Source organism: Micropterus salmoides, unplaced genomic scaffold, assembly GCF_014851395.1.
Source record: "Micropterus salmoides isolate LMB-PRFRI ecotype aquatic unplaced genomic scaffold, ASM1485139v1 Ms_hic_scaffold_3, whole genome shotgun sequence".
NCBI classification, from domain to species: Eukaryota; Metazoa; Chordata; class Actinopteri; order Centrarchiformes; family Centrarchidae; genus Micropterus; species Micropterus salmoides.
This window is the reverse complement of record NW_024042261.1, coordinates 39,038,985-39,062,867: the sequence shown is the minus strand read 5'-3', so window position 1 is coordinate 39,062,867 and position 23,883 is coordinate 39,038,985. Positions and strand designations below refer to the sequence as shown.

Sequence of the window (23,883 nt, the reverse complement as noted above, 5' to 3'; positions counted from 1 at the left end):
GGAAAGAAACCGGCTTCCTGATTGATTTTGAGAATCTTACTGTTAACTTTTAAATCTCTTCATGGATTTCCCTTTCACACTCCAGCTAGAGTGCTGAGATCTGCCACTCCTGGATGTACCTGGAAGCAGGCTCAGAACCAGGGGGGGCCAACATGTAGAAGTGAAGTACTGTGTACTCTAATTGCTGTTTTTTCTTGTAAAGCACCTTGGTGAACTGTGCTATATAAATGAAGCTGATGTTGATATTGATCAGGGCTCGACATTAACGCCTGCCAAATTTCGGCCGTGGCGGGTAACACAGCCACTCCCACTAGCCACTTTGGCGAGTTGAAAAATTGTAGTCTTGTCAAAAGGCGTAAATAACAAACAAATTGCAATGTGACACTACAACTCCCATGAGTAGTGTTTGCTCATTGGTCCATTAGTGAAGCCTATTGTCTTGATGAACAACACTGTAAACAAGAAGAAACTGTGGAGGTTAAACTCGCGGGCTGTTTTGGCCTGCCGTTAATTATCAACTTAACCAGCGGCGGCCATGACAAAGCGAGCTTTATTAATATCACGAGAATCCACCCAACAGGCGCGTCTCACTCTCTCGCGAGGGTGCGCGCGTCAGATATGACATCCAGACTCTTGTAAAAGTTGAATGTGTCACAGGGCGGCCGCAGTCCCTCAGACCTGCAGACCGCCAGCCTCACGCCTGATGGCGTCACACGCGACAGGTCACACGCACACATCAACACGTGGTCGAGCAGCGTGGAGAAGAAATGCACAGGAGAGCGAAGCAAAGAGAAAAGCAGGCGGAAAGTGCCGTAAAATACAGATATATTCATGATTAAGGGACGTGCTGGTGTTTATAAAAGACCCTTCATATCAACATATCACAACTACCTTTCCAGAGTTGATTCTACGTTTTAATAAAAAGTTGTCATGCCATGTACGAAAGCAGAAGATAATCTGGAAAAGAAATAACCTGTATACTCAATTAATGTCTCCTCATGTTCCTCAGAGCTACTGCAGAGCTTCATGCTGATAAATCCAGTCAGAGCTCTGAGGAAGATGCAAAACAAATGAGATATACATAACATTTTAATCCTGCTGCCTTAATTGTGTGTGATTTATTTTCATCTTTGTTTCTAATGCAGATCATTTTTCTACTCTGTATTAGTATTTAGCCTGTTAATAATTAAATAAATAGGATGTAAACAATGGTTCTGGAGAATTTTGTTTTTAGTTTAGTTTTCGTCTTTTACACCCATGCAGCACTTTTCTGATATCTAATAAGAAGCTGCTCTTTACAACCTCATCAGAGCTAATGATAATATTAGGACATTGTAGCGCGCCACTGTCAACTTTGATCATATGAAATGTAATTTCCCAAAAACAAAAATGTGGCTAGTAACTTTGGAAAACCACTAGCCACATTGGCTGGTGAGCAAAAAAGTTAATGTCGAGCCCTGTTATTGATGGTCACCCCTTGTTCTGTGAGTTCAGGTTGCTCTGGTTGCAGATAGAACCTACCAAGCTGCAGGAAACTACAGATTTAACATCTTGTGAATGGGTTTTACTGCTGGCTGTGCAGCACATTGCTCCTCTGGGATAATATAGATTCATCTGACCTTCCCTCGTTAGCAGAACTGTGCTGATAAAGTCCTGCCCTCAGGCTAATTATCGTGCTAATTCCTGTCCCTGGTAGAGGATCTGGTCTGGAGGAGGGTCGGCTGATAGATGGACCTGATGCCGTCCCCGTCTCTCTGGCTCCCTCTGGTGGTCACAGCCAGCTGGTTCGTTTCAGTCTTATTCCTTATTGTTTCACCAGAAGTATTTGACAGTACGCTGTCATTGTTGTTGTTCTGACCCCAAGTTGGCCTTGGGGGGACGAGGAGGAACATGAAACTGGACGCAGAGGATGAGGAGTCAGTGTGTTCATCTTTTATTCGGAGCACAGTTACAACCCTAAAACTGAGTGACGAGAGCATTTAGAGAAGCTGCTGTTTCCCCGATTCATCAAACTTACAGCAGCAGAATCTCCTGAATTAGTGATTCAGCATCAAACATTTAACACACACACCCGCACACGCTGCTCGCCGGTCTGCAGACGATCTGCGTGTGTTCAGTCAGGACCATGAAGGCGGTCAGTCGTCATGTGATCAGAACGTGCACGTACAAGGAGTCTGACTGAACTATAACACAGCTGAACAGAGAGAGGAAGACAAAATGCAGACAAGCACGTACACATATTGTTTATCTAGCAGCAGCAGTACTAGTAGTATTAGCAGTAATATTTGCAGCAGTACACCTAATATTGGCAGTAATACTATAAGTAGTGTGATCAGTAGCAGCAGTCTCTAACTGCAGTAGTGTGGATGTCCAGCAGGGGGCGGTGTGACTCTTCTCTCAGACACTGATCAGAGGAAACTGCTGTGACGAGAGGCTGCAGCTGATTGGTCAGCCGGCTGCACGACGAGAGGCTGCAGCTGATTGGTCAGCCGGCTGCACGACGAGAGGCTGCAGCTGATTGGTCAGCCGGCTGCATTACCTGTTCACAGGATGTGTTTGGAGAAACGTGGTTGGAGGAGGATGTTCATGTGTGAAATTTTTTTATTTTTTTATTGACATTTAAAACACAAAACAGTCAGGGGCTGCTATATAAGAAGACAGCATACATAAATAATAACAAAGGAAGGACATAGCAAAATAAAAACTACATAAAAAACATAGATTCAAAGTAATATCTCATCTGTCCAAAAGAAATTTGTCAAACACACAGTTTTGATTGCCTTCTTGTTCTTAATGGTTTTAATTGTGGTGCTATACTGATGCAGTTCTTTGAGAAAGTGTCCAAAGTTTGGTTTGGAGTCAGTCCATTTTTTCTTGTGGATGTGGAATTTCCCCAATACTATTACCAACTTTTCAAAATTACGTCTTTTTTTCTTCTCGTTTCTTTCAAAACATATGAAAATGTCCTTTTGCTGAAGCTGAAACGTTTGTCCAGTTTTCCTTTTCATATAAAGTTCAACATCCCACCAAAACATTCTACAGTGTAGAGATTAATAAAATAAATGACAAATTGTTTCTTCATGTAACTGACAGAAAGTGAAAGAATACTCAATATTCAATCTAACGTCTTTTTAACCGGATATATACGATGTAATTTCTTAAAGGAAACCTCTTTTACTTTGTTGTTAAGACAGAATTTGTCTACAATAAGCCACATTTTCTGCCAATTAATTTCACCATAAAGTGAAGTCCAGAAGAGTCTGTATGCCTTGTATGCAGTTCCTGATATATTTATTTCAACATTTATTTTTAGTAATGTCAATTTCTCCAAGGAATAAACTAGTATTAAATGGTTGGATCCTTGAGACCTCACTAACCAAACCTCTAAGTTGCAGCACAGCATCAGAAACCACTGCATATTATATGTAACTGCCCTTCAGCACTGACAAGCAACCCATGTTTCATAATATAGTGATTTATTTTTATATTGAATATTCTTGTTGTTCCAAATGTAGTAATTAGTTGGTGAAAAATTATGCTTGTAATTTAACTTCCAGGTCAGCAGAGCTTTTTTATGAAAATTTGATAACTTTACAGGTAATTTATCAATTTTATAGTCACATTTTAATACAAATTCAATTCTGCCCATTAAGTCAAATATATTTTTAGGGAAGTCGTTCCAAATATTATCATTTACTGTAATTAACCTAGTTAGCCATTTAATTTTTAAGTATTGTTTAAGTTTCCAAACTTAAGACCTCCATTTCTTTTGTGTTACATAAGATATCTTTCTTTAAATAATGACATTTATTCCTCCATATGAAATTAAATAGGATTGCATCTAATTTTTTGTGTATTACAGCCGGCATTTCCAACGATAAGGAGACAGACAGATCTGGATGTTCCCTCAGCTTTAGAAAGTAGAACTCTGCCTCCTCAATACAACTTGAATCACTTCCTCTTTGTTTGACAGAAAAATAGTCGAATCATCTGCCAGTTGAGATCATTTAAATTCTCTATTTAAGGTTACTGTACCTTGAAACTGCCCTTTTTTAATGTGTACGGCCATAATTTGTGTTACCAGAAGGAACAGAAAGGGGTTGAGGGGACGACCTCGTCTTATCCCACGACCAATATCAAATCTAGGGGTCGTGTTTTAACTTAACTGAGCTGTTGCACCTTTTAGAAATTGGTTTCCAAATCCAAAGCATTCAATGACTTTAAACATAAACTGATGGCTTATTGTGTCAAATGCTTTATTAAAGTCAACAAATAAAATAAAACTATTGTCCACTATATATTCATTATAATCAATCATATCTAGAATTAACTGCATGTTCTTGCATATATTTCTACCAGGTATGAATCCAGATTGTTCTTCATCGATAATATTATCCAATCCTGATTTTAATCTTTTTGCAAAGATCAAAGCAAATATCTTTGCATCATTATTTAATAGACTAATTGGCCTCCAATTCTCAATATTTAATTGATCTTTTTTTGGTTTGGATCAATTTAATCAGACCCTGACGCAGAGTAGGTGGTAGCTCCTTTTTCTTTGGCTTCTTCAAATACAGACACTAAAAATGGGGCAACGGTCTTAAAGATTTTATAAAATTCCCTTATCGACCCGTCATTACCTGCAGATTTGTTTTCTTTAAGAGGGTCAATACATTTTTGTAGCTCTGTTAAACTAATTTTCTGGTCACAGACTTATTTAAAACTGTCATCAATCCCCTTAATGCTTTTTTCTATGTCTTTAAGAAACAAATCTAGATTGCCTTCATTGTCAGAATCGGTATCATATAACGTCTGAATTGTTGTTTCATCTTCACATTCTATGTTAGTGATTCTAAGTTTACAAAGTGATGATTGTTCATAGTTTCTCTTTTCTAGATAAAAAAAATATCTAGTGCATTTTTCACCTTGTTCTATACTTTCTTCTCACCTCTGGCCTTTTCTTCATATATTTTATCCAGTTCAAGTTGTAGAGATGACAGTTCTTGCATTTCTTCTCCAGATAAATGTAATTCATGTGTGAAATAAGGACTACAATCCTGTCTACCCACAATCCCCTCTGCCTTCAGATCCAAACCTGCCAATCAGCTCATCATGTCTACGGGATCCTGGCAGGGACAAAAGTAAACACGTGATGATTAGATTCTCGTCATGAGGAGACTTTGAAATAAGAACTAAAGCTTGTGTCTTTTATTAGAAAAAGAAAGCAAACTGTTCATAAATACAACGTTTGAGTCTTTTCTTCTCCTCTCTGCTTTAACCTGGATCCCATATTCACAGTATTTAGTTCATCAGCTGACTCAGACCCCCTTCATAGAGCCAGACTCAGCTGAGGCCCCGGTCAGCACAGATTTCACCCTTAGACTTTAAATCAGGTGAGTGTTGTTGGACAGAGAGGCTTCTCTCAGAGACTTTATTGAAGCTCTGTAGCGCTGTCCAATCAGGAGCAACCCACTGTGTAAACAGGAAGTTCCTGCAGCATCTCAGCAGCGTTAAAGGACACGCAGCACGTTCTCATTCCCAGAGCGTCCAGTGGCCACGCTGTGTCACGTCTTTCGGTGTCCTCGCCTGGAACCTCGACGGAGGTGATACGAAGAAAAGTACCTGGAAGCAGGAACAGGTGCAACTTTTCCACAGTGGAAAACCAAACAAAGGCGAGTCGAGCCGGGACCGTGCGGTGACGCAGAGAGGTTACGGAAGTGAAGGCTGGACTACAATCCAGCTGTGTTCAGTTCAGGAGCAGAGTTTTCTGTGGGAGATGGGGACTCCCTTTGGGTTTCTCACTTTGCAAACCTGTTACAGGCACACAGAAAAATTCAAAACACAATAAAGTAAAAGGGGGAAAAGCCAAAACTCAGAATATGACCTCTTTAAGACAAAATGACACTAAAATTATGATTAATATCTGGAACGATCTGTTTAAAGAGCAGAGTGCTCGACAGGTGTTGATCAGCAGTCTGTCATGTTGTCACGTCACATTTTAGTTCTCGACGGAGGTGATACGAATAAAAGGACCTGGAAGCAGGAACAGGTGCAACTTTTCCACAGTGGAAAACCAAACAAAGGCGAGTCGAGCCGGGACCGTGCGGTGGAAAAGAGGCTAAAGTTCAACGCACCGGGGGGGGGGGGCCTTCAGCGTAATAGTTCAACACAAGCTGGCAACAACAAAAAAGCAACAGCAAAAACAGTATTACTATAAAAAAGAGTGGACAGGTGGTTCAGGAACTGAGAGACGGTGTTTATGACCCCTGTCAAACAAAAAGTCAGTGTTGATTCCGTTTAGTGATCCAAGCCACGATCTTTTCCTAAACCTGACCAAACTGAGACTATCACGTGTTTTATTTTGAAAGTCTAACTGGACATATTTATTCTTGAGTCCATCTGTCCAAATAAAAGTAACAATTGATATTAAAACACAATTAAAACAGTGAAATTAAAAGAGAAATTTATTTGAATTAGGCTGAGCGCCTTATAAATAAGCAACAAAAACCTTAAACTCTCTCTTTCACTCACTGGGAGCCCGTGAAGTGACCTCAGAACTGGAGGGATGTGATCAAATTTTCTAGTCCTGGTTAAAACTCCAGCTGCGGCGTTCTGGATGTGCCGAAGTCGTTTTATCGATCCACTGAAGATGAACGCGTGTATGAGCTCCTCGAGGATTTCTGATATATTTTTAAGGTGACAGGAGGCTGATTTTGTAATGGTTTTCATGTTAAAATTTAATTCAGAATCGAGATTTTTAACTTGAGTTGTGGTCGTTAATGAAGGAGATTGGAGGTGAGTCTCTCCTCTTTGGCTCCGAAGACAATGAGTTCTGTTTTATTGGTATTGAGCTGCAGGAAATTACAGAGCCGCTGGTGCTTCCTGCAGGTTCTCTGTGATGGAGGGATTAGTTTTTATATTTGTGATGTGAGTCATCAGGAGGAGAAACTGAGGGACTCTGATATAAAAATATATGTTTGGCGTGTAACAATAGACGGGGGAACAATGCAGAGTGTTTTCAGCGAACATGCGGCGAGCGTCTTTGTTTGGTTCGTCCTCTCCGCCGCCCACGCCGCTGTTTGTTTACCGTTTCTCTTCTTTTTTAGCTGCAGCGAGTGTGTGTGTGTGTGTTTGGAATCACCGACACGCCAACTCGTGTGATTCGGTACAACTCGCTGGAAGGCGTCTGCGTTTGGATGAAGGAATCCTCTTTAAATGTTTTTTTAAAGTACAAGTCTGGTGGTATTTTATACGTTTCTTATTGCCAACAAATCTCACGTGCAGAGCGACAGCGACAGAGAAGTAGTGAAGTCATAAAGACGCCACACATATATCGTTTCCTGTTTAAAAAGGCTCGGTGATTTGTGTTTGGGGCAGCAGGACGGGGGATGTGGAGTCTGAGGCCAGTCCACACGGACACGGGTATTTTTCCTCCTTCATTTAAAAACAAATCTCAGTCCACGTGAAAATGCAAACACACGCTATCAAGCGCTGTCAATAGCACGCCAAACCACCTGGCGGCGAACCGTGAAGCCACGGTGGCCAATCAGAGCCTAACATAATTGTAAACAAAGCAGGCAGCGGCGCTCGCTCTGACGTCGCGAGGCAAAAACCCCGGTTTTACTGTTCACAGACGGCACTGCAACCGCAGTTTCTGAAAATCCTCATTTCAAAAATGTTCAGTGACCTGATGCCGCGTTTCCGTGTGGACGGACGGCCGAGCCGCGCAAAAACAGTCACGGTTATAAAAATACCGTGTTCGTGTAGAAGGGGCCTGATTTAAATCATCGTCAGCTGAAGAAACACGCCGTTTAATAAAAAACACAGGACTCAGAGTCAGAGACCGCTCGGTCTGCAGAGAGCAAACCGGCAGTTCATGGAGACGTTTGCTTTCAGTTTGCTGTCGGAGCAGCTGAGCAGAGCACAAAGTTTTATAGATTAAAATCTTTACTTTAAGGCCATTTCATGACTTTAGTGTCATCACAGAAGCGGCTCTGCAGGAGCTGCTGGACACATTTCGTTTGCCTTCGCTGCGATGGAGGCTGGTTCACTTCTGACCACGACTCTTCTGTAGGACGCAGCGGGAATTTATACCGACGTCTCGCTGCAGCTGCTTCCTGTTGGTTTGGCTCTGCGCAGTGTGCAAAGCATCTCTGTTCATCTGAAGGCTTCTTCAGGTCCAAGGGATAGTTTACATTTCTGCGTCGACTCCACGCCGCTCTGAAGTTACACCGCCAAAAGAGTTTTTATGTTGCAGTGAGTTTCTTCCAGCATTGGTTGATGGTTAAAGGGCTTTAAATGACCCAGTTCTTCGTGATGAGCGACCTGCATGTGACGGGTGCAGGATTTAGATACCAGAACATTCCTAGTTAGGAGGGTGTTTGGTTCCTGCGTGTTGTAGATTTTATTTGTAACGCTTCCTGTAGCCTTAGCTAGCTGCAAGCTGCGGGGAACTGAAAAGCTCATAAAGGTCGTTTTGGAGACATCAACTATCGACCAATTCTGCCGTTCATATATGAGGACGTGTTGGTTTCTTCTTCTTCTTCGTTGGTGTAAACGATGGCGACTGGAAGAGAGTTTACTCTGAGTTTACTGTAAGTACTCTGTGTACTCTGAGTTTACTCTGTGTACTCTGAGTTTACTCTGTGTACTCTGAGTTTACTCTGAGTTTACTCTGAGTTTACTGTAAGTACTCTGTGTACTCTGAGTTTACTCTGAGTTTACTCTGAGTTTACTGTAAGTACTCTGTGTACTCTGAGTTTACTCTGAGTTTACTCTGAGTTTACTGTAAGTACTCTGTGTACTCTGAGTTTACTCTGAGTTTACTCTGAGTTTACTGTAAGTACTCTGTGTACTCTGAGTTTACTCTGAGTTTACTCTGAGTTTACTGTAAGTACTCTGTGTACTCTGAGTTTACTCTGAGTTTACTCTGAGTTTACTGTAAGTACTCTGTGTACTCTGAGTTTACTCTGAGTTTACTCTGAGTTTACTGTAAGTACTCTGTGTACTCTGAGTTTACTCTGAGTTTACTCTGTGTACTCTGAGTTTACTCTGAGTTTACTGTAAGTACTCTGTGTACTCTGAGTTTACTCTGTGTACTCTGAGTTTACTCTGAGTTTACTGTAAGTACTCTGTGTACTCTGAGTTTACTCTGAGTTTACTCTGTGTACTCTGAGTTTACTCTGAGTTTACTCTGTGTACTCTGAGTTTACTCTGTGTACTCTGAGTTTACTCTGAGTTTACTCTGAGTTTACTCTGTGTACTCTGAGTTTACTCTGAGTACCCTGTGTACTCTGAGTTTACTCTGAGTTTACTCTGTGTACTCTGAGTTTAGTTTACTCTGAGTTTACTTTGAGTTTACTCTGTGTACTCTGAGTTTACTCTGCGTTTACTCTGAGTTTACTCTGAGTTTACTCTGAGTTTACTCTGTGTACTCTGAGTTTACTCTGAGTACCCTGTGTACTCTGAGTTTACTCTGTGTACTCTGAGTTTACTCTGAGTGTACTCTGAGTTTACTCTGAGTTTACTCTGAGTTTACTCTGTGTACTCTGAGTTTACTCTGAGTTTACTCTGTGTACTCTGAGTTTACTCTGTGTACTCTGAGTTTACTCTGAGTACTCTGTGTACTCTGAGTTTACTCTGTGTACTCTGAGTTTACTCTGTGTACTCTGAGTTTACTCTGAGTTTACTCTGTGTACTCTGAGTTTAGTTTACTCTGAGTTTACTGTGTTTTCAGTCTGAGGTGGTTTGAGAGTTTCATGGTCGTTGAAGCGTCCTGCTGACGTTGTCCTGCCCTCTGATGAAGCAGTTTGTCTATCGATCAGGAAACATACCTGAACTGTCCACACACACACACACACACACACACACACACACACACACACACACACACACACACACACACACACACACACACACACACACTGGGAGAGTCCAGCACTGAAGGACAGGAAATCCTCTGTGGCGGCACCACAATTGATCTGGTGGCTCATTGACACCCAGCCAGAGTTGGTGTGTGTGTTTGTTTGCTCAGCAGATATTCTCTGAAGTCTGAGAGACCAGGACGGGTCTCCACCCGTGATCCTCCTCGGTTCTGTCCCACAGGACTAACGTTAGACACATCTTCACAAGGGCTGGTCTGCATCTGAACCCCCGGTGAAACGACAGGATCTGGTTTGGAACAGAAGGTCAGCGGGACGAGGATCTGAACTCACAGACATGAAACGTCCAGAAATCCACTTAGAGGCCAGAGACTAGCGACGGGTACCTTTATGGTATAAAACAGCCCGGTATCGAGTAGAACCGAAAGGTCTCCAGTCAAACCAGAACTTCACTCGCCACAAAAATGACTATTTGTATAGTTTTGCTTGCAGCCAAACACACGAACAACACACCTGAAGAAAGAGAAGAGCAGCCTTTCATTTTCCCTGATGTGTCTGCACCATAAACTGCACGCGCTCAGTCCACGCCATATTTGTAAGAAGCTGTCAGATAAATGTAGTGAAGAGAAAAGTACAATATCTCCCTCTGAGAAGGAGTAGAAGGAGAAAGAGGCATGAAAAGAAGTACAAATACCTCTAATTTGTACTTAAGTACAGTACCTGAGTAAATGTACTTAGTTAATAAAAAGCCATGGCTGAAAAGAGACAAGCAGCAGCTCCATCATATAGAGACATTATTGACGTCCTCCATGTTCACACAGAAGCAAAATTTACCCTTTAAATCCCCTTTAAAGTACAAAGACGTCGCTCTGGATTTAAAAGACAGCAGGAGAAAAGGAGGTAAATGTCAGTGCGTTATAACTAGAGCTGGACGATACGGACAGATGAAAAAGTTTCTTTCCATATCGATAATTATCACGATAAGAATCAAATCGTTATTTCTTTGATTTTTGCTCCTGAGTGAAAGTTGAAGACACCTGATGGTTAACTGTGGTTTAAACTTTTCTTTATGGTCAGAACACTTGAGGCCAAACAGATCTGAGGCAGAACATTCAAATCAATCATGAAGAAATCTTTGTCAACAAATATGCAGGAGGAAAATTAAGTCCTTTTTCCTCAACAAAATCAAACCTCTTAATAAAAGAAATGTGTGTATTTGCTTGCTATTGGTCAATGAATCCACGTGTCAAAGGTCACCAAAGCTGAACTGTACATCAGAGTGGGTGATGAAGATGCTCCTCTCTGCTCTCGGTCCCAGCGTGCCGCTACGAGGACGCAAATACACGTCAGTAATTAAAGACGCTGACCTGGTTCTGCTGCTGGGAGCGCAGGCCTACATTCAGCCCGGCGGTGCGTTCACTGACACGTCCTCCGCCTGCTCTGACAGGGAGACAGACACAGGACCTGGTTAGCGATGTGATGATGGTAATCCTGTTCAGTTACGGTTTAGCTCCGGCCGGACGCGCCCGCCTCGGGCCCGGAAACAAACTGATTAGATGTGGGGGATTAGTTTTTAATAGCATCAAAGTGTTCGCACGTCACCTGACTCCAGAGCTGAAAACCCTCAGACAGGCGGGAGTGGAACACGAGTTACCTCATGTGCAGCTCAGCAAAACATTTCCAAACATCATAGTTTGTATATGAGTTGTATCTCCCAGGATGCATTGCCCTATTAAAGGTCAAAACGTCAAAACAGTTTTTATTTGATGAAGAGAAGCGACACATTTCCTGGTCAGGGTCATCACACGTTCTGGTTTATAGATGGATTTTATCTCTATTTCTCTGTCAGGAAACGCCGGGTGTCGTGACGGAAAAGGTTTTGGGCCCAAACGCAGGACACTGATCACAGCTGATTCAGTTCACAGAGTTTGCTTCAACAACGACAGACGCTGCTGGCTTACATGTAGTGACGGCGGGCGAGAGTCCAAACAGAGGCCGCAGTTCAAGACGTAAATCCAAAACAAAACATCCAACAGAGAATTCACGGATCACCAGACACAAGACCAACACGATGACGACGCCACAACAGCTGGCGGGACAATAAATACCGGCGCAGACAGGAAACGAGCACGAGATGCACATCAGACACCGACTGTTACCAAAATAAACTATAGACGCCAGCAGAGTACAGCCTCGAGTTCCACCAAGTGAAAAGCAACAGCAATAATATTACAAAATATAATTATATAATTAACATTACTAATAAACTCAAACTTCAAGAACGGATTCAACAACCCGTTCGCACTCCCAAGTCGTCACATATGGACGCACGGTCAAGACCATTTGGCGTAAGTTTGTAACGCCCCCGGGGGAACCTGCGTACTTTGCGTGTACCTGGAGGATTAAACGTGGATCCACTAGGGGGCAGACCAGGACCGGGTCATCCCTCGCCGACACCGGATTATCTTCCTTGACAACCTCCAAATTTGCACATCATAAACAAACCAAACACGGCGACACTCAGGTTGTGATTTTAATGAGACGTAAGAACGATCTCTGTAATCGCGGACTTGCTTGGAGTTTTACTGTGAACATCCCGCCATGAATCTCCTTTTTTAAGTCTGACCTTCTTCTTCTTTTGCGTTTAATGGCGTTTGGCAAACCATCAGCACACCGCCACCACCTGGCCAGTGTGTGGAACAGTAGATTGCTGCTGACCTGCCGGTCAGATCGACACACTGCCCCCACGTTCATGTGCGGAACTGCATCTCGTGGACGCGCAGCGTTAATTTCTGGAGTCGTGCACAACCTACGCTCCAAAGGAACGCAGGATACGCGTGGCGGCCGTCTTGCGTACCCAAACGTGTAGTTAAAAGCAAGTATATCCAGAGGGCTTAACTAGGACCTGAGGGCTCTGTGGGCGGGACTGGCCGGCTGGCACCGCTTACCGCGACTTCTCAACCCTGAAAACGTTTGGGCACATTTCCATCGTCAGCCACTTATCCTGCGTTCAGGGTCGCGGGGGGGCTGGAGCCAATCCCAGCTGACATCGGGCGAAAGGCGGGGTACAACCTGGACAGGTCGCCAGTCCATCGCAGGGCCACACAGAGACAAACACCTAAGGACAATTTAGGGTCAACCAGACTTTCACTTCCCGAGAACTTCGTTATCTCTGATGTCGGTCCAGAACAAACCTCCGTCGATCCACTTAGAAGCCAGACAGAGACGCTGCTCTTCGGTCCACTCGGCCGCTGTAACGCTGTCTTCACAGGTCTCCCTAAAACCTGGATCAGACCTGATCCAGAACGCTGCTGCTCGAGTCCTCACCCAGTCCAGTCCAGTTCTGAGGTCTTTACACTGGCCCCCTGACTGTCACGGCGCTGGTTTTAAAATACTGATTTAAGGCCTTCTTCTACATTTTGAACCCTCCAGACCTTTCAGCTGGTCTGGGGCAGTGTTGGGGTAGATACTCAAAAAAAGATAATCGATTAATTAATTAACTAGTTACTTTTTTTTAAAGTAATGCTTTACTTTACTAGATTACTCACTGCTGACAGTAACTAGTTACATTACTTTTGGATTACTGCGTAACATCACCTGCAATGCACAATAACAATAAAATTACACCTCATATCTGCTCAGATCAACACAAATCCTTGTTATAATGAGGACAAACACAGGATCTCTCCTTTATGCTCTTTAATACCACAAAGCTGTGAACATCAGCCCAACGTTTGCGACCTGACCTTTCTTTTCTCCGTGAGAGGGAAGATTTTAGAAAGTTGCGTGGCGCTGCCCCCAGTTGCAGTAGTGCACGGATCGTGCGTAATATTCATCCAGCCAGAGGGAACGATCACCAACCGTTCACAGCGCGTCGGTCGTAGTGGCGACACAACCCGTACCGGAGAGGAAGCGGGGCGGAGCAGGGCCAGGAGATCGTGGAGCGTCCGGCCCGCTGGGGACAGTCAGGTGATCGTTCCCTCTAGCTGGATGAAGTCTGACGCTCCGCATGATCCATGATGACAGCAGCTGTCAATGTTTCACAAATCAGAGGGTAATGTATACCAGACTAAACTAATACAATACCTCCGGCCCTGGAAAGACGTCTTTAGCAGCTCTGTCATTTCTGCGTCCTCATGAACTGGCGCTGAAGTCAAAAGTGAGGTTGGAAAAGTGTTAAGCAAACACGCACTAAAAGGGATGTTTGATTTATTTTTCTCTCCTCCTGGATAGTTCAAGAACCAGTTTACAAGTAACGCCACGATTTTGTTATTAGTAACTATAATGTGATTACTGAAGTTATCAACAGTAATGGGTTACATTACTGCGTTACAGACAAAAGTAATCTGATTACAGTAACGCGTTACCCCCAACACTGGTCTGGGGTCAGGTTTACTTTCTGTCCCTAAACAAGGAGGAGCAGCGTTCAGTTTTTATGCTCCATATATCTGGAACAAACTCCCAGAAACCTGCAGGTCTCTTTTTATCGCTGCCTTTAATTAAATCTATCATATCTTAAACCGCACTGTGACTTCTACTCTCCTATATTATCCGGAGTTTATTCTCTATTTAAACGTTTTCCCTATGATGCTTTTATGGTTTATTTAAAGCAAACAAACTTGCCTTGCTGCAGAACTTCTTCATGTCTTTAAGTTTTCTTCAGTATCACAGTGACCTGATCTAAGCTAACTGCTAACAGCTAATTCAGCAACGTTTAATATGCTAATGGACACAAAAACATGGCCGCCCTGCAGACATATCTCCAGTCCAATGGGGCTTTAGTTTAAAAATAAAAAAGGTTCACACATTCTGGAGACTTTGGGATCTCCAGTTTTGTGGGTTCAAACTAAGTTTGGAGCTGATTCCTCGGCCTGGTGGCGTTGACGTGGGTCTGTCCGCTGTCAGCTGTCGCTGGCGTCCTGCAGCTCCAGTAAGATAAAGACGTGTTTCTGTGGGCATCAAATAAATAACTATCACACCGCTGACCTCCAGCACACTCGCACAGCGATGAGGGTGACGATGCTTGTTGTCAGTGACTCATCCTTTCTACAGCTCATAATTGGATAATTGTGTAACGAGCTCTTCACTCTGCTTCATCAGGTCGCCTCTCACACCACCGCCAGCAGCAGCCAATCACGCTTCACTCCTCACAGTTACAGCACTCGGTTACGGAGCTTTCTCACCTCTTTTAGCTCCGAGTTTTGGTTCAAACTCAAAAAGTGTCCAGGGAGATTCATTTCACCACTGAACTGAGAAGTTATTTGCTGCTGTGATCTGCTTTTATCACTGTGATACGGACATTTTAACGTCTGATTCTAGTATTTGTCTCAAGACAGCTGAGTAATGGTCCACTTATAAAACTTATACGCACTTTTGACAAATAAACTACAGCAGTAGATTGAAGGTCGCTTTATTATTCTAAATAGACAGTTGTGGTTATAATACTTGCTTTTAATGTGCTTTTATTTTCTATAGTTCTAAAATCAGTTAAAAGTGTTAAAGTTAAAACCTACTTGGCAGTAAATCAGAATGTGAGCTCATTGTTGTGGGTGAGAAAGCCTGGCTGTTCTCTTGGAGCAGCCTCTCGTAGCTCTTTGCATTCCTGGTTTTGAGGTCTCTTGGATGACGCCGGCTGAGAGAACGCTGTTTTTCAGTAGAGTCATCAGTGAATTACAGGAGGAGCCTACGCTGTCTTGTCTTCTTCCCTGCCGTTGATACTGGTGTTCATTCTGAATAATAAAAGTCGTTCACTTAATGGGAACGTTAGCTAGTTAGGCTGAGTGTTGGAGATCAGTGATTCACTTGAAAGATATTTAATCAGTTAATTCGTGACTAGTCGGTTGAAATAATAATTAACAGATTAGTCGACTATGAAAATAATCATTAGTTGCAGCCCTAATCATTATTATTGAAAATAATCTGATGTTCTAATCTGTCAGAATCCATCTTTAGATTATTTTACGGTAATTAGACACAGTCTCGCTCCGCCTGTCCACAGAACTGGGGTCGGTTTTCTCCGGGTTTTGTCGTCCCACCTGAGGCTGCGGTTCTTGGTGGATGATTCGTGAGCGTGAATCATCAGCGGCTGCAGCCTGAGTGGCAGGTAGTGTTGATACCTGCAGGCTCAGAGCAGATCTCATGGTAATTCAGCCCCGACGACGTGTTCGCGAGGCTGCTCTGCTGCTGGAAAGATGCAGCGAGGATGAAGACGGTGTTATGTAACCCTGCAGTCTCAGCCTCCAACAGGAAGCACGTGTGCAGCAGAAGATGGACGCTGGTGTATTTTAAAGATGACTGGAGGCCAGAGGAGCTGCTACTGACAGGAACTCAGGACGTATCGGCTGATGTATATTTATGTTTTTTGACCGGACATTCAAGTGTTCAGTTTACTTCTTCAGCATGTTCTGTCCGTATTTAGAGGGTTGAGTACTGGTCGGGATGTGACCGCACTTCAGTTTATTATACAGTTCCAGTTTCATACATTCAGTAGCGTCGGCGGCCTCGTGCTACATTAAATATGAGGTCTGTCCTAAATCTGGGGAAACTAGTATGAGATCAGTTCTCAGAGGGATTTCTAACCAAAAACTTTACAATGACAAGAGCAAAGTTGGACGGTTGTTATTGCACAGTAGAAGATAACTGGGCGTCCGGACTGAACCGTCTGATGTGTGACTTCTTTAGATTAAAATATTAAATATCGCTTCAGTCTGTCGTGTCTGTGGGACCCAAGATCTGCGAATCCTCAACTGTGCACCACTGTGCGCTACCTAAACAACCCGTTCTCTCTCCCCAACTCGTCACAAATAGACCCATCGCCGTCAGTTTGTAACGCACTGGGGATCCCTGTAGCGTCATAGTTCAACGCGGGGGGGGGGGGAAGCCCCGTACGGTACAGGCAGGTATATGATGTTTAACAGAAAGGACTGATGGTGTCTCTAAAATAGTCCTTAGGTTTGGACGTGAGTGGTTGTTTCCGGTTGGATAAGCGGTTGGCGATGGATGGATGGACTGAGTAAGGAGGTGGATGGACCCGGACTTTGAACCAGGAGACCGGGGTTTGTGACCCGTGTGAAACAAAAAGTCAACATTAATTATTCTTATTTATGGCAACTTACGTAAATTGCGTAAGTTACGCAAGTGACGTTGGTTAACTTACGTGTTAACTGGCCTACGTATTATTTTAACCCAAACCAGGATCTTTTCTGAACCTTAACCAAGTAGTTTTTGTGCCTAAACCAAACCAAACTGCAACGTTTCATGACTTTAATGACGTGCATCAATAAACCCAGGGCGTTAGAAAGCGACGGCAAAGGGCCTCGACCAAGCCTCAACATGCGAAGAGTCGGTAGTGAGAGCGCGTCGACCTGTTTTTGTTGTAACGGTGGACGGTGAGCCCTGTAGGCGGTCTGATTAAACAGAGTCAAACACACTGAGCCAGAAGACTTTGTGTTGGTGCAGCGTTACAGTGTTTCTGCTGTTGCTCTGCGTCATTAAACTGAAACTGGCTTCACTGCGCTCCATTCAGACCCGCGGAGTGGCTCCATTCAGTTATTATACCGTCTATGGTTGAAACTAAACGGCTAAAGGTCAGAAGTTCTTCTTCTATCAAACAGCTTCAGGTGCATCTGCACCTCCTTCTGGACTGGAGGAGGACCGACTCTGGTTTACATGAAGCCCAGAAAACCGAGTTTTGTGATCTGACTAACAGAGACGCAGATATGAGTGTAAAAGGAAATGGGACTTGACGGCGTTTCATCAGCTGAACTGGATCCAGAAGGAAAGCAGCTGTCAGAACCAGGTCCTCCTGCGGTGTTTGTTTCAGGAGGACGGAGTGGAGGTGGAGGGATCTGATGTGGGAGCAACATGAAACATCAGGCAGAGTATTTTTAGGAGCTTCTTCCACACCTCCAGCGCCTGTCTCTCCGTCACTCTCTCCCCTCTTTCTCTCTCTCTCTCTCCCTGATGGCTGCTCTCTCGTCTCTCTCAGCCTCTCGTCACATTCAGCAGCTCTCAGCCTGTGAGGAGGAGGAGGAGGAGGAGGAGGAGGAGGAGGAAGCAGCAGAGTAAAACAGAGCAGGACAGAGTGGATGTGTGATCTGCAGCTGCATCGTCTCTCGCTGAGCTCAGGGATTACTTTGAACTTTGTTGGGTTTGTCGGACGTCGTGTTTGTCGTCTTTCTTCACCTCTTTCTGGGTGTCTGATTTCTGCTGCTGTTGATTCTCTAAAGACCCGAAGACGTCTCTGAAAGTTGTCCACAAACTGATGTTGAAGACGGATGTGTGGACGGGCGCCGCTGTCACGCCACCGCTGAAAAAAAACATCCTGAGAGACGTGAAGATGCGGCAGCGGCCGTGCTTTGATGCATCGCTGAGTTCATAGATGCATCAGCGCCGCGTAAATCCAGAAACCCCCGCAGCTCCTGCAGCCATGTGCTTCCAGTGGAGTCTGAACGCCTGAGATGGAGCAGAGAAAAACTACCCAGCATGCATTATGACGCTGTTTCTTGTGATTAAAACGAGGAGTCATGGCTCAAATGAAGGTTTCATCTCTCTTTACGGCAAGAACTGATTCATTTAGTGTGTATCAGTCATTATTGAGTGTTAATTTTTCATAACCGTAGTTCAAAGCAGTCCAAACAAAATGCAGATTGTTTAAAGAACTTAGCTCCGTCTGAAGCTTTGTCACGCTCTCTGGTGAAACGAAATCTACTTATATCAGATGGCTGACACGTGAACTGCTTTTCATTTAAGAGGAAAGAAAAATATCCGTCCGAGCTCACTCATCTGAAATCCCCCAGAAGCAATGACGTCTGTGATGAAGTGCATCGAACACTCGGGATGTTCTTACATGGTTCTTCAGGTTTCTCTTAAAAACTTGGACATGTAAACATCAGGCTGCTTCTCCCGTGTTCTGAATCATGGAGTGACCGGAAGCAAGAACAACACGCATCAGACACCCGCTGGATTCTACCGCTCAGACATGTCCTCTGTTTTGGACTAAGACAGCGTCCTCAGACTCGGAGAACAGAGCCGGAGCAGGACTCTTTTTCCTCGGTGGCTCCGTCCGCCTCTCGGGGAGATGGCGGCGGCCATCGCCAGCTCCCTGATCCGACAGAAGCGTCAGGCTCGCGAGTCCAACAGCGACAAGGTCACCACCAACAAGAGACGCTCGAGTCCGACTAAAGAGCAGAAGTCTCTCTGTGACAGACACATCTTCAGCGTCTTCAGCAAAGTGCGCTTCTGCAGCGGAAAGAAAAGACCTGTACGACGGAAACCAGGTGGGTTCGCAGACTCTGAGACCGACCGTCTGCTGAGCGTTCATACTTGATATATTTCACACCTCGAGTTCAGCCTCGAGCAGCCTCGGGGCTCACTGGAGCGCTGATACCAGCTCTGAATGTACTCGCATATCGAAGAATACCACAGAGACTCTTTATGTACCCGTCACACAGTGGACTCAGAGCCTGTTAGCATGTTAGCCTGCTATCATTCCTGCACAAAAGCAAAACACCCGGAAGAAATGCGCGACTTCGTCTCAGACTCGCACTGTTCCTGTGGGATATTTATGGTGCGTTCCGTTTGGGAAGTCGGTATTTCTGAGTTCAAAGGGAACGCCCCCTTAAGTCGGATTTCCGGGAGAACCGCACCGCCCCGACTTCGTTCAACAGTTAGTGAAAGCTGCAGTTTATACTGTTTATTAGCACTTCTGTGTACACAAAGTGCCGTCCAGCTGCTGTTTGTGGACGTGTAGCTACAGCGTTTAGTGTGCTATATAATAAACAACAGCTGGCAGAGCGCAGTTTTCCGACTTGTTAACTGGAGCGCCGTCAACTCGGGTGTGACGTCGTTACCAGCTCCAACTTACAAGGTAAATAGAACGCAGCATTATGCTGCCAGTAAACGGGACACAAGGTCTGACGTCACTCACCTGGCTTGTAGTTTGAGTCGTCGTTCAGTTCAGCTGCGGCGCTTTAACCGTTCACTGCAGATTCCTCAGTCTCATCTGTTGTTTCATCAACGCTAAATAAACTGAAATACAGCTTGTAGTGGCATTAAACAACGCTTTAAAATATTTAATGGGTTAAAAAAAGAAAGTGAGGACGTGTCCCTGTGGAGACCCTCCTGCAGGATAACCAGCTAAAAGTTGACCTGAGGTCGAGCAGAGGGGGGACGTTTAGGAGGAGCATCTTGGACCGCCGGGCGGATTTCAACATTTCTACATTCATGAGCTGCGTCTCTCATCAGCCGACACGTCGCTGCTGCGAGCCGCTTCATGTTTTCTTGGCAGTACAACAAACAGCTTGTTAGAGGAGCTGCTGCTCGATCAGCTGCTTCAGCGTCTTTAACTTCTCCACAGAGTTGAGTCATTTACTGCAGCGTCAGCGCTTTGCGAAGTTTTACCATCACTGAGCCCCGTAGTGATGAGGTTTGTTCCAAACAGGACGGGACTGCAGAAACACATGCTTTTTTTAAATTTAGGAATATGGGATGTACGAGGAAGTGGGGTGTTAACGGTAGATTCACAGTCCAGGACCTACTTCGGTTTGTGGGTCACTGTTGGTTTTCGTTTTCGGTGCACTGGCCTTAATTCTTATTGTAAGAGTTAAGACTCAAATACTGAGCTGCTGCTGGTTTAAACAGGCAGCACACGGGCTGACCAACATGTACAGCTGAAGGAGTTTTGAATGCTTCAATCCTGGATTCTCTATGACCGAGTCTGCAGGGATAAACACCCTGTGGCATTAGTTATTGCTTTGGCCCAGTCTGAATCTTCCTTCCAGACTGGGTTTGTCTCGTTCTGCTAATCGACGTGCTCGAAGTTTGACTAATCATTTTCTCTGTAACTAACCGGGGAGCCATAATGGTCCCGTGGAATGGATCTTAAAGTCCCGGGAGGATCCTCAGCTCTGGTCTCTCCTTTGTGGCGACGACACTACACGAGCTGGACTAACCTGGCTAACTGGAATAAGCCGACTAGCATGCTACAGCAACCGGTGCCAAAACATTCTGGGTAAAAGTCGAACTCTAGAAGTGAGCGAGTCGTCAAATAAATAGACTATTTTCATGTTAAATGTTTGGGTCACAGGGTGCACTGAGCCGCATACGGAACTAAAAAGTTCAGGACGAATCCACGTACCCCTAATCATGCAGCACACGAGTCTTTACATCCAATCAGTCGCCCTCTTGAGGCCTGAAAGGTGGTCCAACCTGTGGTTCCCACGAGGATTTATCATCTTCATCTGTTGTTTTCACCACCACATGTTTACAACTGAAACATTTAATCGTATAGAAACACGTTACGTTTGCAGGAACTTTGGAAACAAACATTACAAAGAGACGAGCAGGCGATTCAGGGGCCCGTTTCTTTTGTAAAAGGTTCCTCTGGTTGACTTTTACAAGAAGAAATTAGCTGATATTAATATCCCTAAATGCAGAACTGCCTGTGCAGCAGAAACGCTGTTTTGCTCCTCTGGTTGAAACTCTGATGTGTTAACACGTCATCGTCACGTCTCAGTTCAGGAAACAGCAGGTGATAAAGCTCTCAGCTCGTCGTCAAACCGTGTGACACACACTTATAAATATAACTTCCCTCAGAAAGACTGAGCCTCTGGATCAGGGCTCAGATGTCCAGGCATTTCAAACTTAATATGTAGTTTCCTTCCTAAACAAACCATGTGACTCTTTTCTGAGCGGCCGCCAATAAAAAAACACGTTAACAATGGATCTGTGACACCAAGGTGTCAGGTTCACTGAATATTAACAGGTTTTTATTGGCTTTCCTGCATGACCGAGGGGGTTTTAAAAGGTAAAAACACATTATAATGTACAAAGCTACACTACAGGCAGTAATGGAGGTTCACCCATATTTGCAGTTAATTCAATGAATTATGTTCTCCCCGCGTCTTTGTGGGTTTCCTCCGGTTTCCCTCACCAACAAAAACATTGGATCTAGAGAAAGAAGGAAAGATTTAGACACAATCACAACTGTAGTGAACATGTGGCTTTGTGTCTGTTGGACGTGGAAGTCGAGTTGAAAATACAGTGACGTTACGACATGAAGCGCCATGTTTGTTTGGTTTTCACGCCCTTCTGTGACTTTTATGTTGACATGAATTTCTTTACAAATCAGAAACTAGTAATTACAGTAACTCCCATATTACATTAACACTGCACTCATATAAAGATCATGGCAGTGCTAGAAGTGGGCTGGTACTCAATTCTACATTTTACTCTTTGGCGTACTCTTCCTCCCTCTTCATATTGGCTTTTCTGGGCACTATGTGTCACCTGATCCTGTTCTGGACAGCCTGCTAATCTCTGTCAGCAGAACATAATTAGGTGAAGATTGGGTGCCTTTTACTGGCACCTCGGGATAAGTACCGCTACTCGGTACCTTTCGTGGTATCGACTGAAACAGCCCGGTATCGAGTAGAACCGAAACGTCTCCAGTCTGCGGCTGTTCGTCGTCTAGTCCAGAGTCACAGGTTCACTTTCATCTGCATGTGTTTAGCCTAGCTTAGCACAAAGGCCGGAAGCAGGGTAAAGCAGCCGAGCTGCATGAAAAGAGAAAACACACCAGTCTTCCAATAATAGGGTTTGGTATCGTTTCAGTTTTATCAAATCCAGTTTTTATGGACTCTCTGCTCTGGTTCCTTCGCCACAGATCTCCTTCCTCCTCTTCCTCCTCGCTCCTCCTCCCCTTCATGTCTCTAAAGTGAGAGGAGTCTCTGTCCTAGAGCGGCGTCTCTGGGACTCGTCTCGTCTGTAGCCATCGTTGGTTTCCCTTCAGTATAAAAGGTGAACGTCAGCTCACCTGTGTTTTGGACCTGAGGCGTTGCTGCTGTTAGCGTTAGCTGGTATATGCAGGAAGTTAGGAACCGAGGAGCAGGATCCAAACGCATGGGTCTTAACGAGTCCACGGGTCTTGGACACTGTCCAACAACTCCAGAGAAAGATCGAGAGAATCAATGATGGACGAGAAACTGAAGTAATTGTGTTTTTTGTTTTTTATTTCTGAGGTGACGACGCCTGTCTGTCTGAATGTTAAGTAGCACAGCAGCCTGCTCCACATTAGCCTCTCTGTATCTGGTCTATTTCTGCCGGAGATGAGTCCTTCTGGCCCACATTGTCATCTGGAGCATCACTTCATCCTGTTTACACCCTCAGACCTCCAGCTGAATCAGAAAGGATTCAGCCACCGGCGTCCTGTGGCTTCAGGTGTTTTGCTTAAGGGCACTGACGAGATGAAAAGCCGACTTCACCCTGTAAAAAGGAGAACCTTAATCACGTTGAGTCTCTCTTGCAGTGACACGTCGTTTCCTTTTTCCTTTAATGCCGTTTCATTATTTTATATCATATAAGTGCATTTAGTTTTTTAGGATGTTGGTGGAGGCCGGTTCAGAGCCACACCTGCAGGAGAGGGCAAAAGATGGAACAACAATGTGAAGTGCTGTCACAAAGTACTGCAGAACTGTGCCTTGTGAGGTAAGGTGGGAAGAGATGAGTTCAGATAGAGAGGTGACAAACTGAGAGGAATAAAATGAGAAATTAGCAGATGAGATGAGAGGAGATGGGTTTAAGAGAGGAGGAGAGAGATAAAATCAGATGAGATAACAGATTAGAACAGACGGGATCAGACGAGAGGAGATGGGGGATAATGACGCGACGTAAGAGAAGACATGAGATAAACTGAGAAATGATGAGCTGACAGAAAGTGCGTAGAGATGAGAGGACGAGAGATTGGAGAGAGATGAGGTGAGATAAAAGGGAGAAAGGAGGTGATTTGAGACACGAAAGGAGGTCAAGAACAAACATGTATGTGGTACAATATACATGAAAAACATGAGGATAAAGTGACCCGAGCTGCAGCATCTGGAACATCCACTACAGTCCTGCAGCTGAATAATACATGTGCTCAAAGTGTGTTCTGAGTGGACAGATAGCGAAGACGGCTGCGCTGCACTCAGGCTCTGTATCACCGAGCTACCTGCTGCCACGTACA

General features: G+C 44.4%; 1 protein-coding gene across 3 annotated transcripts in view; it reads left to right on the top strand.

Moving 5' to 3' along the window:
• LOC119883421 (fibroblast growth factor 12-like) overlaps positions 1–23,883 on the top strand; it is a 64,814-nt gene that overhangs the window by 25,386 nt on the left and 15,545 nt on the right. Inside the window, exon 1 of one of the 3 annotated variants that reach the window (XM_038694060.1) lies at positions 18,003–19,159. The exons of the other annotated variants lie outside the window; for them this stretch is intronic. Within the exon in view, the coding sequence (XP_038549988.1) occupies positions 18,961–19,159 (199 nt within the window). The 5' untranslated portion in view covers positions 18,003–18,960. Of the gene's footprint in view, positions 1–18,002; positions 19,160–23,883 lie in introns of those variants that run through there. 3 annotated transcript variants of the gene reach the window in all.